This window comes from Acipenser ruthenus, chromosome 2, assembly GCF_902713425.1.
Source record: "Acipenser ruthenus chromosome 2, fAciRut3.2 maternal haplotype, whole genome shotgun sequence".
NCBI lineage: Eukaryota > Metazoa > Chordata > Actinopteri > Acipenseriformes > Acipenseridae > Acipenser > Acipenser ruthenus.
Genome location: NC_081190.1, coordinates 38,146,494 through 38,158,520, shown reverse-complemented (window position 1 = coordinate 38,158,520; position 12,027 = coordinate 38,146,494). Strand labels below are relative to the sequence as shown.

The following is a 12,027-nucleotide window of genomic DNA, read 5'->3' as shown; positions in this document are numbered from 1 at the left end:
GTAAAAATGTCAACATACAACTGAAACAGCATTTAAATCACTCAACAAACAATGGCTTTTTCATCTCTGTCACTAAGAATTACAGAAAAAAATGGCAAATATACTGTGGTATTTAGTCAGAGAACAAAACAAAGAAAACTCTGAGGTAAGCAGTAGCAGTAACACTTTATTCAAAAGCCATCTGAGAAATCACCACGCAAGACTCACTCAGCATGTAATATATATGCAGCAGCGGCATCTACTTATTAAACTAAATATCGCCTTATAAAACTGACTAGTGAGTATGTGATGTTTAAATTAGACACAGCAGATACATCTCACCACAACCCTCTGATTTCAGAAACATATTTAAAACAAAATTAAAATCTCTCCTGCTCTCTTCTGACACAACCGTTGGGCTTTTAAACAAGGTTGGATTCGGCATAGAATTCTATTGTGCTCACCGCGGACGGGAAGGACTGCAGCACTGCGCAAACTGACTCGGAAGTCATTTAGTCCACATATCATCTAATGCTGGTTTACAATCTAGGGAAATTATGCCGGTGTCCCAGGAAATAAGTAGATCAGGAAATAAGTTGATCAAGCTCTAGAATTTAAAGGAGAGGTTCCATTGTTTCTAATGTAAACGAGCCTAGGCCAGGAAATAAGTAGATCGAGCCAGGAAATAAGTCGATCGGATATATTAATGAACAATAAATAATTTAAAATTAATGTTGTAAGTATAACTTATATCAATTAGTAGATCGGATTTATTTGGCAGTATGCTGCTAGATAAGATGATGTGAATATTGCTTTAGATCTGATATATTAGCCTAACAAAAATGCATATTTAAAATGACTTTTGTACGTATAATTTACATTAACATGTAGATCGGATATATTCAACAGTATTACGCTAGATAAGGGAATGCGAATATCGCTGTAATAATATATTAGCAGTAAATAAATAATTTAAAATGAATTGTATGATTGTAGATTTCTGATTGTGTATTTCTGTTTGTGTAACAAACGTTAACTAGCAAAATGTGTTACGTATTGACGTTATTTTGCATTTCTGGAGGTGTTTTTGTTTTGGGAAGCACTACAGTATGGACAGCAGGTATGCGAGCGATTGTTCAAAAGTTAAAGCATGAGTTTCAATCATGGAAAAAATTAAGCTCCATGCTGCGATTACTAACTAGGCCACGGTGCACATCAATCACATGATGTACTTGAAAAACGTTGCTTATACAGTATTATTATTTTATATTTGTTCTTTCATTTATTTTTACATACAGTACTTTGTATAATTAGGACAGAAAACGAACAGGAGACTGGTTATCATAGTGCATGTATTTCAATTACAAGTGTGGGAAGAAACAATACATGCAACAACCAATAAGACATATAACGAGAAAGAGATACAGTATATTGAATTAAAGTGAATTATCACGATTTAAAATCATGTAGATATACACATATATACGGTATCTCTCTTCCTCATTATATATGTCTTTTTGATATATCTCTATTCCTCATAAATTCCTGTAGTGCAACAACCATGTAAGACATAATGAGCAATTATATCTACCATGGCATACGTTTTTCATTTATGTATTTGTCTTATCAAGAGGATTTGACAGGGTCCCTTTTTTTACATAGTACAAATCTTATCTCTTAGTAATACTATATATTACTGCAAGGAATACAATTGTCACGTTTATGAAGAATATGGTATTTATGTTCATGTATCGTGTGCAAACAACATGAGATTATTTTTTTAATTCCCAACCTGAGTACACGACACAATTCCTTTCTAAAAAAAACTTTCGTTGGGCTATTTGTGGTTAATTTTCTTCACCCTATCCTAATTTAAAAATCACAACCCTAAACCTAGAACCTTTTTTTAAATAAACATAAGACATGCAGACAAATCAAGGTACTGTATATACTATCCTTTTTTTTTTTTAACAGGCAGTGGTTTTGCCACGTCTAAACTGTAGTAAAGTTACAGCTACACTAATATTAAAATGTAAAAATACGACCTTGTCATACTAATATGATGGATGCAGCATGTCATCAGATTATATTACTGAAACATTTTAATTTTGATTAAAGATTGACAACATTTTGACGTGTAAAATAATTTAATATATAAATAAATCTCCGCGATCACACATAAACTACATCTGATTGACAACGATGTTATAGAAACACAGGGCTGCCAACTTTTAGGAAACTGTTTGAGTGAGACTTTTGAACAAGTACAATTTTAGCGCGCGGTGAAGTGCTGTGAGTGACTTAGTTGCAAAACAAATAGACATTTTTTTTTAAAAGATGGAAAATCATTACCTTAGGTGCATTCTGAGCCAGCATTTGAAGCTGCTGCATGTTCACGGTTGTAACTGGAAGCAGCTGACTTGGAGGCCTTGATTACTTCTGCTGGGGGCTCATACTTGAAGCAGTTGGGCTCCATACCGGACATCTTTATTGTCATTATAGAAGACAGTGTGCCTTCCAAGGCCAGAGCATTCCGTGTGTCAGTCTTGTTTAGTCCAATCATTGAAAAAACTCTTTCTGCATCAGCATTAGAGTGTGGCAGGGTTAGAATTAGTTGTGCCACCTTGCTCAGCATGGGTAGCTTAGGCATTCCTGTTACTGGACTCTTGATTGTGGCCATGTGTGCCCACACTTTATCCATCCTGTGGTACACCTCCTGCTCACTGACTCTGCTCACCGCCTGCTCCCAAATGCTTCTGGGAATGTCCTTTTCCTCCATAAGTTGATAGTCCAGGAACTCCTCACTCAACTTGTCCTGTTCTTTGGGATCTCCATATGGAAGCAGATGACTAAACCTGAAATATTTAGATTGAAAGACATTATATAATTAAAAACCCTTTACTTTTCTGTTTCTTTCACATGTTTTATCATTTTTTTAAAACATTGTATCTGTTTCCTGTGTTGCTATCTTTAGTAAATACATTACCATGAATCTAAGAAGCATACCTGTACACAAAGTATAGGGCATCATTCACATCACAGTCCATCTTCTGTTGAAAGTCAATGAATTGTGAATGTTCAAGGACTGGCTCCTTGAAGGGCAGCTTCTTAAAGGCATAGTCAACAGCTGCAACAAAGAATGCCCTCACAGCCTTGTGGAAGTTGTCTACCTGGTACTGACTGATCTCACCAGCTTCATGCAGACGGTTGAGGGTTGTTCTTGTTGTCCAGCCAACATTAAGCTTGTGATCTAGTTAATAACAAAACTTAGAATAAATATATTGTTCCCTTTAGTGTTTATTGCTTTATGCAAGTTTTTATTTTGTTATAGTCAGATTCAGTTTGACATTGTTTTACAAAGTTTAAGATTACCCAAAAGAGTAATTAACATCAACAGTAAACATTCCTAGAAATTAATCTTTTCAAATATTTTTAATACCTGCCTTTGAATTCCACATCTTTAAAATTATTTTTACATAGATTTCTATTTTTAGCACATACCTGCCACCTGGTTCTGTTTGTCTTTATACTCAACTTCACACACATCAGCATTTTTTATTGCAGTTGTGGTAACAAACTTGGACATGAGTTTCTTAACATAAGACCTCATCTGAAAAAAAAAAATCACAAATTATATTAATAATAATACAATGGTAAAATGTTCAAAACAAATCATTATTTAATTATACAACTTTAATTATAATGTTGTGGAAAGAAGTGAAGAATATTATATATTTACCTGTCCATGGAGAAGATACACAGATGGCTCTTGGCGCTGAAAGAGTAAATTAAACTCTGTGAAGACAGGCAGTGTGGCCTGGTAGAATAAGAGGTGTACCTCTGTCATTGGATCCTCAAAATGCTTCCTAAGCCTCTTAAAGCGGGCTTGTTTCTCAACTGTAAATGACAGAGACAAAGATATATCAAGCATTATAGCAAGATGCAACTGGCATTTTAAATATCTAGGTGGATGAGCTAGGGTTGTCACCTGCCACCAGAGTCATTTTGTACAAAAAAAAAAGTATACTTTTAAGTATATTTAATATTTAATGTCCCGGGAAGTCTTAGAGATTTCCCGGGACAGCAGCCTTAAAAAGAGAACAATCCAGGCAAAACCAGAACGGGTGGCAAGCCTAATTAGTACTCACTGTTAGACTTGAAGTAGCTGACAAGTGCTCGATACAGCTGTAGAATGCGGACTACTGCCGTCTCCAGACTCAGCCACCGTGTGGAAACATGGTCTATGACAGCCATGTACTCAGTATCACAAAACACACAGAATTCTGAAAAAAAAAAAAAAATTAAAATGCTGTGATAGTGGCATTTTATACAACTAGGAAAAAACTTTTTTCTATTGCCTGAAACTGTGTGCTGGTAAAGACTGGCTTTTCATGATTTATTGTTATCATTTCAAAAAGGCTTATTATATTATGAAAAACTCTTACCATCCAGTCTACATTTTCTCTTTGTGCTTGCTTTGAACCAGTATCCAATATCTACAACCACATCCTCCACATCAAAGTCTGACAACTGAAATAGGAAATTTAATTTCAACATTTATAATTTAAGCCAAAGTTTTCTATCTACATATCTTTTTAAATTATTGTTTTTTCTTGTGCATAATTATTTTTGTTTTATCAGAAAATTATCACTCTATAATTATCAGGTTCTAACTAGATTGTTTACACTAATTTGAATCCTCTAAATGATACAGTGAAACTTGAAGGAATTGAAACTTAATGCATATCATCAGTATAAAGTGTCGGTACAAACCTCAATATAATGAGTCCCAGCAGCACTGGCATTGTTGTGAACTATGTGGCAAGGACAACCATGGACATAAACAGTCGGATTTATGCTTAATATCCTTGATTTGATAGAGTTACAGACACACATGTTCACATTGGCATTGTCCACTGACAGACCTACACAGTTTTGCCATGGGATGTTATCCTTCTTGAGGACACTGTCCATTTTTTCAAAAATGGTCTCTGCTGTGGCAGCATTAGTGCCAGTTGTGATGCACATATCTAGGAACATGTGTTCCACCCTGTCTACATCAAACAGCTTCACAGTCAATGGGTTCATCTTTTCCCTTCCTAAAAAAAATGAATTGATAAAAAAAATAAACTGTGGATAAATACAAACATCACAGTTATTGTGCTTCATTTAATCAAAAACTAGGATTAATGAAAATCATTAAAAGTCCTTCTTTTCTCTAAAATGAGATGTACCTGTATCATTTGATCCATCAGTTGACAAGGTGTATGGCCTGTTTCTCATCTTTTTGACCAGCTCATCATGAAGGTATGGTGCTATCGCCCTGTTGATAATACAAGTAGTCTTGGTCCTTGCAGCACCATATCTCTGTGCCACATCTGAATCCTTAAAACACTCTTTCATCAGTGGGCTGAAGTGGTCAGCAACTGCAAGGGGGACATTGTGATTTACCATCGTCACAGCAACTTTGATCTCAGCTCGTCGTGCCTGAAAACAAAGTATAAAAAAAGAATACTTTTACAGTCAGAACAAAAAGCTGTTTCTGTGGTTAGTCTTCCAGTGTAACAAATGGGAAAAGTACCAGTCAAATGTGTTTGCCAATATCTTCTGTACAAGAAGAAAATAATTTTGGAAAAACAAAATGTTAAAGAAGTTATTCATTCATACCTTCGCCTCAAGTTGTGTCATGTTTATCCACCTTTGGAGCTGTGTTCACTGTAAATTTGGTAATTTGCTGCGATTGCTCCACTGCCTTGACCTTCCTCTGGTGTGACTCGCTCTCTATGTGACGCTCCACATCTGCATGGCCCATATGGTAACAAGCATTCTCAGTTCTGCAAATCTCACACCAAAAATGATGCTGCGTGAGTCCCTTCTTAATAAAGGGCCATTCTGTTGTCCACCCGGGCTGGAATTTGGATTTATAAGTGGCTGCCCCACATTTGGTTCTTGATTTTCCAGAAGAATTTGACTTCTTGGCTGGCACAGACTTTTTTGTAGAGTCATCTGGTTCTGTCCCATCAGCTGAATCTTCCCCTACACACTCTATCCTGGCTGCCTTTTCAGCAGGTACATCAGCATGACCAGGTTCTGGTGACAGTGGTGTGTCAAGCCTTCCTAGGCCAAAGAAGGCTGTCAGTTTTTGGCTCTCTGGTACTTTTCGCTTTGATCCTGGTGGACACACTTTGGGTTGTTGCTGTCTTCTAGAGCCCTTTGCATGGTTTGGCTTGTTTGATTTACTCATCTGTAAAAAAAAAAACACACTTTTTTTGTATCGGTGTCTAGTGCTCAGTTAAGAGATCAAACACTGGAGTGTGGCAATTCGTTATTTAGACAGTTCAAAGTTATTCATTTAGACAGTTTTTATTTAGACAGTTATTTAGTTTATATTTGAAAATGGTGTCTGACAAATTAATAAATAATAACAACAACAATCGTATTAATAATAATACTCCTGGTCTATAATTTCAGTAACGGATATTTGCATATTTATAAATCATTCAACATCGAGCTCTAGAATGCTTTTATATATATATATATATATATATATATATATATATATATATATATATATATATATATATATATATATATATATTTATATATAACAGTTTATCTGTCAAAAAGAACTCAAAGCAGACAGACCATCATCAAAGCAATTTGAACTTAACCACGAATAATATAAATAAACTATAATAAAGTTTTTTGTTAAAATTACAATTGATGTCATTAATCTGATTTTATAATAGCAGCGAAGGATACTAGCTATATCTATGAACTTCAAAGCAACGCATAATTATTAGCATCATAAATAATCACGGATGATCAGATAAGCACAAATCTTAAGAAGATTAAAAAAAAAATTGTGTGTAACCGTTTTCCTACCTCTCAAGCTGTACCGGGGTTTGTATCTGCACCTCTCACTGCTGTCTCTGTCGCATTTCCCGCTCGCCGCTGCTTAAGCTCGCGGAGGACTTGTGATGGACTGTTACAATTCTTCCCGCGAACCCCTGACTGGTTAGCAAGGTGGTTCATTCCGGCAGATGAAGTGCGACACTCTGACTTTTCAGCAGTAATAAATAAAAACATTACACGTGCAGCCATTCAGTTACAGTGTCTTCCAAGAAGAGTGTTAGAAACTGACCCCAAAAATTGCGTGACACTTTTTTACCAATGCGTGTGAGCGTGAGAATATGCTCAAATGTGTGAGTCTCACGGCCAGTGCGTGTGTGTTGGCAGCCCTGAGAAACATAAAAAGACAGGGATTTAAAACATTTTACCGTATAAAGAACCGTCGATCACACATTTTAAAGTTCATACGAAAAGACAGTGGCACGAACACGCAACAACAGACACAGTCTAGTAACTAAAACGGCCAGATAAAAATAAAAAGCCATGCAGTGAACCTCCCCTTTAATCAAACTGTAGCCCCGCCTTACTTTTGTGTACTTTTGCCTTACTGCGCTTGCGTGATCAACTTTTTTCCCGCTCAACTTATTTCCTACGACACCGGTACCGGCCATCGATGTGAAAACAGCCTCTGAAATTATTGGTCAGCTTCTCTTGAACTCCGGCAAACCTGAGCAGGATCATGTCCTACCCACACACACACACACAAAAACACTCGAAAGCTCCTCCCTTGATGTCAAGTACCAGTGCACTGTTTAGCTGTTATCCTCCCTCAGATATGGGAAATCAGTCTGCTTTCAATTCCCAAATGCCATTTTATCTCGGAAATGTTACTATAAATGGGAATGGTCAATGTAATGTTTATGGCAAATAAAAAAAGTACAACATATATGTATTCAAGGATTGTTTTTTTTTCAGTGGAAGGATACATAATACATTTCAAATTTTGTCCTTAAAAAAAGCTGGTTTGTGTAATTATTTTCAAAAAAAAAAAAAAATGAAGCCATTTTATAAGCGAAATAACCCACTCCAGTGTGTGCGGTAAGACTGCACTTCCTGGGTGGTCGAACTCACAACGCACCCAGGGCGTGTAGTAAGAATTGTCATACCGCACACCCTGTCGTGGGCTATTTCTTACATATTTCACAGCAGAAATAAATGCTGAATGTATTTGCTTGATTAATTGTGTTCTTCACAACAACTGCGAAAACTGTTAACTTTGAAAAACATACATAAAGCTTTCGCTATATATCTGGTTACTGAATAAAGATAGGAAGATTGTGTTCAGAAATCTAATATGTAAAAACCTTTATCCTTTATTCAATAAAACACAAAGCTCTTTTTTGTTAATTGAAATCTATTTTTACACAAAATGTGCATATTAAGGCTTTTCTTGGAGTATCGCCTGGATGTCTGCCTCAGATATGCCGGGTGCTGGTTGTATGCTATGACGCATTTGCAATTCTGCAGAAACTAAAGTGCTGACAGAGATTCTTCGGACATTAAGCCCAGGTGTGTAACTCTGATGTCTTTACAATAAGAAGAACAAAGCAGTTGTTAGTTATGTAACCCTTGAAAAAATATTCTTGCATGCTGGCAAAAACTGATAACTGCAACATGGTGATAAACTACAGCCTCTTTCAATATTGTGATGAACTGGTTCTTTTTATGTTATTTTACATTTGTTCATACAACCCAAATACATTTCTAAAATTATGATTCCAATAAAATGTAATCTTCGTTGTAAATCTAGTAATCTGTACTAGCAGTTTAATACCTGATTTACGTAAATCCTTTTTTAATTCAGTTGTTAGTTACAGTCTGTAAAGGCATGCCACACAGCTACCAAGCTGTTCATTCAAAATACATAGTATAAGAAGAAAATTAAATCAACACTTTTATATGGTTCTTTCTAAATTCTGAATATTACTATTTGTTATACCTGAATATCTGCACGGAGGAAATAAAATACGTTAAAGTGTGATTGTGTGCTGATAGTTTTGTTTTTATTCAGTTATTTTTTCAAATCAATACATTTCCAAGTTTCAGGTGTCAGTTATGGAATTACTGCAGGTAAATATATAGGTGTGTCATCACCCATTAAGTGGCCATACAACATTGATCAATGCTGCTATTTTAGCTTTACATATTTAATAATATCTTTTTTAGAGATGTTATTACATCATCAATATTTAGATGGCATTTTGCATATCTTCAGTTGCTATTATGGTTGCATTGGTGGTCGTCAGATGGGAGTTTAAAAAACATGAAATGGATAATATATCATTGGTGGTTTGCAGTGCGCAGGTATAGAGGTGATGTAGTACTCAAGACAATGACAAACAACAAAGTACTGGTGACCGTAACCCTGGTTCCCTGAAACAGAAGACGACCACCAATGACATTACGTATGGGATATGCCTGCCCATTGGGTAGGTATTGCTGAGCTCTCTATACCAGAGCTGCTGATAGGCCCCTTCCTGGGATGATGCACTCGGTCCCGCCCACCGAGGGGATAAAACTACCATCCAAAGGAAGACATTTCTCTTTTTCCATCGACCTCGCGGTTGGTGGTTGGTGGTCGTCTTCTCTTTCAGGGAACCAGGGTTACGGTAAGTAACCTAACGTTCCCTTTCAATTCGAAGACAACCACCGTATGGGATAATGTATACCAGAGCTGTCGTGAGGGAGAAGGAACGGCAGCATATGAGGGACGCACAAGCACTGTCTAACCCAGAGGTTAGCGGTGTGAACTTACACACTCAAGGACACTTGTGCCCAGAAGGCAAGGCAGGGTCTACCACATTAAGACGGTAGAACCTGGAGAAAGTATGTGGCGTAGCCCAGCTAGCCGCAGTACAAATATTAGACATCGAGTCACCTCTGAAGAGGACCCAAGATGTAGCCAACCCTCTAGTGGAGTGTGCGGCTACCCTACCAGGTGGGGGCAAGCCAACACCATTATACGCAGTCGAGACTGTATCCACAATCCAATGTGACAGACATTGCTTAGAGAGGGGCTGTCCTAGGGTCCCTGTCCCATGACATATGAAGAGCTGGTCAGATTGACGCAGAGCTCTTGTCCTATGCACGTAGCATCTCAATGCCCACACTGAGCAGAGGAAATTCAATCTCTCATCCTCTGTTGAAGCAAACGGAGGTGGATGGAAGGACTCAGGTTCCACAGACTGATTAATGTGGAAGGCTGTGATCACTTTGGGGAGGAAAGCAGGGTTGATGCGCAGAGACGCCCTGCTGCCATCCTCCCAAATACGCTTGAAGGCCTGGTCCCGTAGGCGTTCCATTACCCAAGTCGAGCGTTCACACGATCATCCTTTATACATAGCAAATACCAGCATCCACCATATTTTCCCTCTCTGCTTTAGCCTGAAGAGCTGGACTCTCTTTCTTTTAAATATATTGCATCACCTTCTTTGCAATAAAATACACAACCTACATTGTTCCTCAAGATCCTACAATTTGACACTTAACAGGTTGTTACATTGTATAATATAACTGAAAATTAAAAGCAAACAAAATGCAGCCAAATTTACTGTCTTAGTTTTGTTTTGCATTTTGTTTTGTGATTTTGTTCGGTTTCCATTGCCATAAAAACGATCAGTTGATTGACAGGTTTGTACTCACATGATCCCTTTGGCTGTGTGAAAGGAGTCGGTATTATACTGGCACAGATTGCGCAATTTCGTGCTGTGTGAATGGGTATTTAAAACAAAAAAAATTGAAATGTCTCTGAGATGGCTCAGTAGCGGCATTTGTGTTTGAAAGGGGTAAGAGATTTGCTACTCTTTGGAAAACAGGCATTAAAAATGACTCACAGTAAACACTGGGTCAATTTTAATAGAAAAGAAAAATAAGTCTCACCTTTTTCTTACTCTATTTTGGTAGTACTTTCAGGTTGTGTGTGTTTCCATGTATTTTTTTTATTGTTTATTTAACCTAATATTAATACAGGAAGGTATATTTCAATATTTGAGTTCCAATTTGGCCTTGCATGACTATTGATATCGTACAGCTTTCTTAAACTGTATTTCCACAAACCTTTTAGGTTGTGTTGTAGTCTGCCTCATTTGGCCACAATAATACAAAAACTACAGGAAAGAACGCAAAAACCGAGATAGCGTTACACAAATACAAGAAAAAAATGTAAAAAAATTCCATAAGAAAGCACTGTATACTATCTTTGTATTATTTGCTAAACATTTTTTGACTTCACACAAACTGCAACCAGGCAACGGGCATGAGGAGCAATCTACACTGGATAGTTTTTTCAAGAGAAAGGAAATGTAATTACTGTATTCAGCATGTAAGTGTAGCTTCTTTCCTTTTTCATTTCTTTACTGTTTTCTTTTAAACATACCTGTAGCAAGGCACTTGCCCTGAACAAGGGGAATTAGTGTTGGTGTAATTTATATGTGGAAACGGGTTTGTTTTGTGTGCTTTTTGGAGTTGTTATGTTTGATCAAATGATTGTTTACAGACGGGCGCTCAATTGAAACTTGCTGCCTGCCTGTCTTCTGTATGCGTTACCATCGTTGGTATTGTCACATGACCTGTTTGTTTACTTTCTGTTTTGTGTTTAATAAATCCTGCATCTTGCAATGCAATGCGGATATATATATATATATATATATATATATATATATATATATATATATATATATATATACAGTACTGTGCAAAAGTTTTAGACAGGTATGAAATAATGCTGTAAAGTAAGAATGCTTTCAAAAATGTTAATAGTTTATATTTATCAATTAACAAAATGCAAAGTGAGTGACCACCCTTTGCCTTCAAAACAGCATCAATTCTTCTAGGTACACTTGCACACAGTTTTTGAAGGAACTCGGCAGGTAGGTTGGCCCAAACATCTTGGAGAACTAACCACAGTTCTTCTGTGGATTTAGGCAGCCTCAGTTGCTTCTCTCTCTTCATGTAATCCCAGACAGACTCAATGATGTTGAGATCAGGGCTCTGTCGGGGCCATACCATCACTTCTAGGACTCCTTGTTCTTCTTTACGCTGAAGATAGTTCTTAATGACTTTCGCTGTATGTTTGGGGTCGTTGTCATGCTGCAGAATAAATTTGGGGCCAATCAGATGCCTCCCTGATGGTATTGC

General features: G+C 36.9%; 1 protein-coding gene across 1 annotated transcript; it reads right to left on the bottom strand.

Annotated features, from left to right (window-relative positions):
• Nucleotides 1-2,213: 2,213 nt before the first annotated feature.
• On the bottom strand, nt 2,214-5,782 carry LOC117399850 (uncharacterized). The gene is made up of 9 exons (XM_058995655.1): nt 5,647-5,782; nt 5,214-5,466; nt 4,753-5,078; nt 4,425-4,509; nt 4,128-4,262; nt 3,719-3,876; nt 3,481-3,589; nt 2,986-3,229; nt 2,214-2,834 (listed from the first exon to the last, which is right to left on the bottom strand). The coding sequence occupies exons 1-9, from the start codon at nt 5,665-5,667 to the stop codon at nt 2,333-2,335; spliced, it is 1,833 nt and encodes a 610-aa protein (XP_058851638.1). The 5' UTR covers nt 5,668-5,782; the 3' UTR covers nt 2,214-2,332.
• Nucleotides 5,783-12,027: the final 6,245 nt, after the last annotated feature.

Excerpts from the sequence above, each read along its gene's own strand:
- LOC117399850 (XM_058995655.1), bottom strand. The coding sequence starts at position 5,667 with ATGACACAACTTGAGGCGAAG. Across the intron at positions 5,467-5,646 it reads TGACACAACTTGAGGCGAAG|GCACGACGAGCTGAGATCAA; the intron begins GTATGAATGAAT and ends CTTTGTTTTCAG. Across the intron at positions 4,263-4,424 it reads GAGAAAATGTAGACTGGATG|AATTCTGTGTGTTTTGTGAT; the intron begins GTAAGAGTTTTT and ends TTTTTTTTTCAG.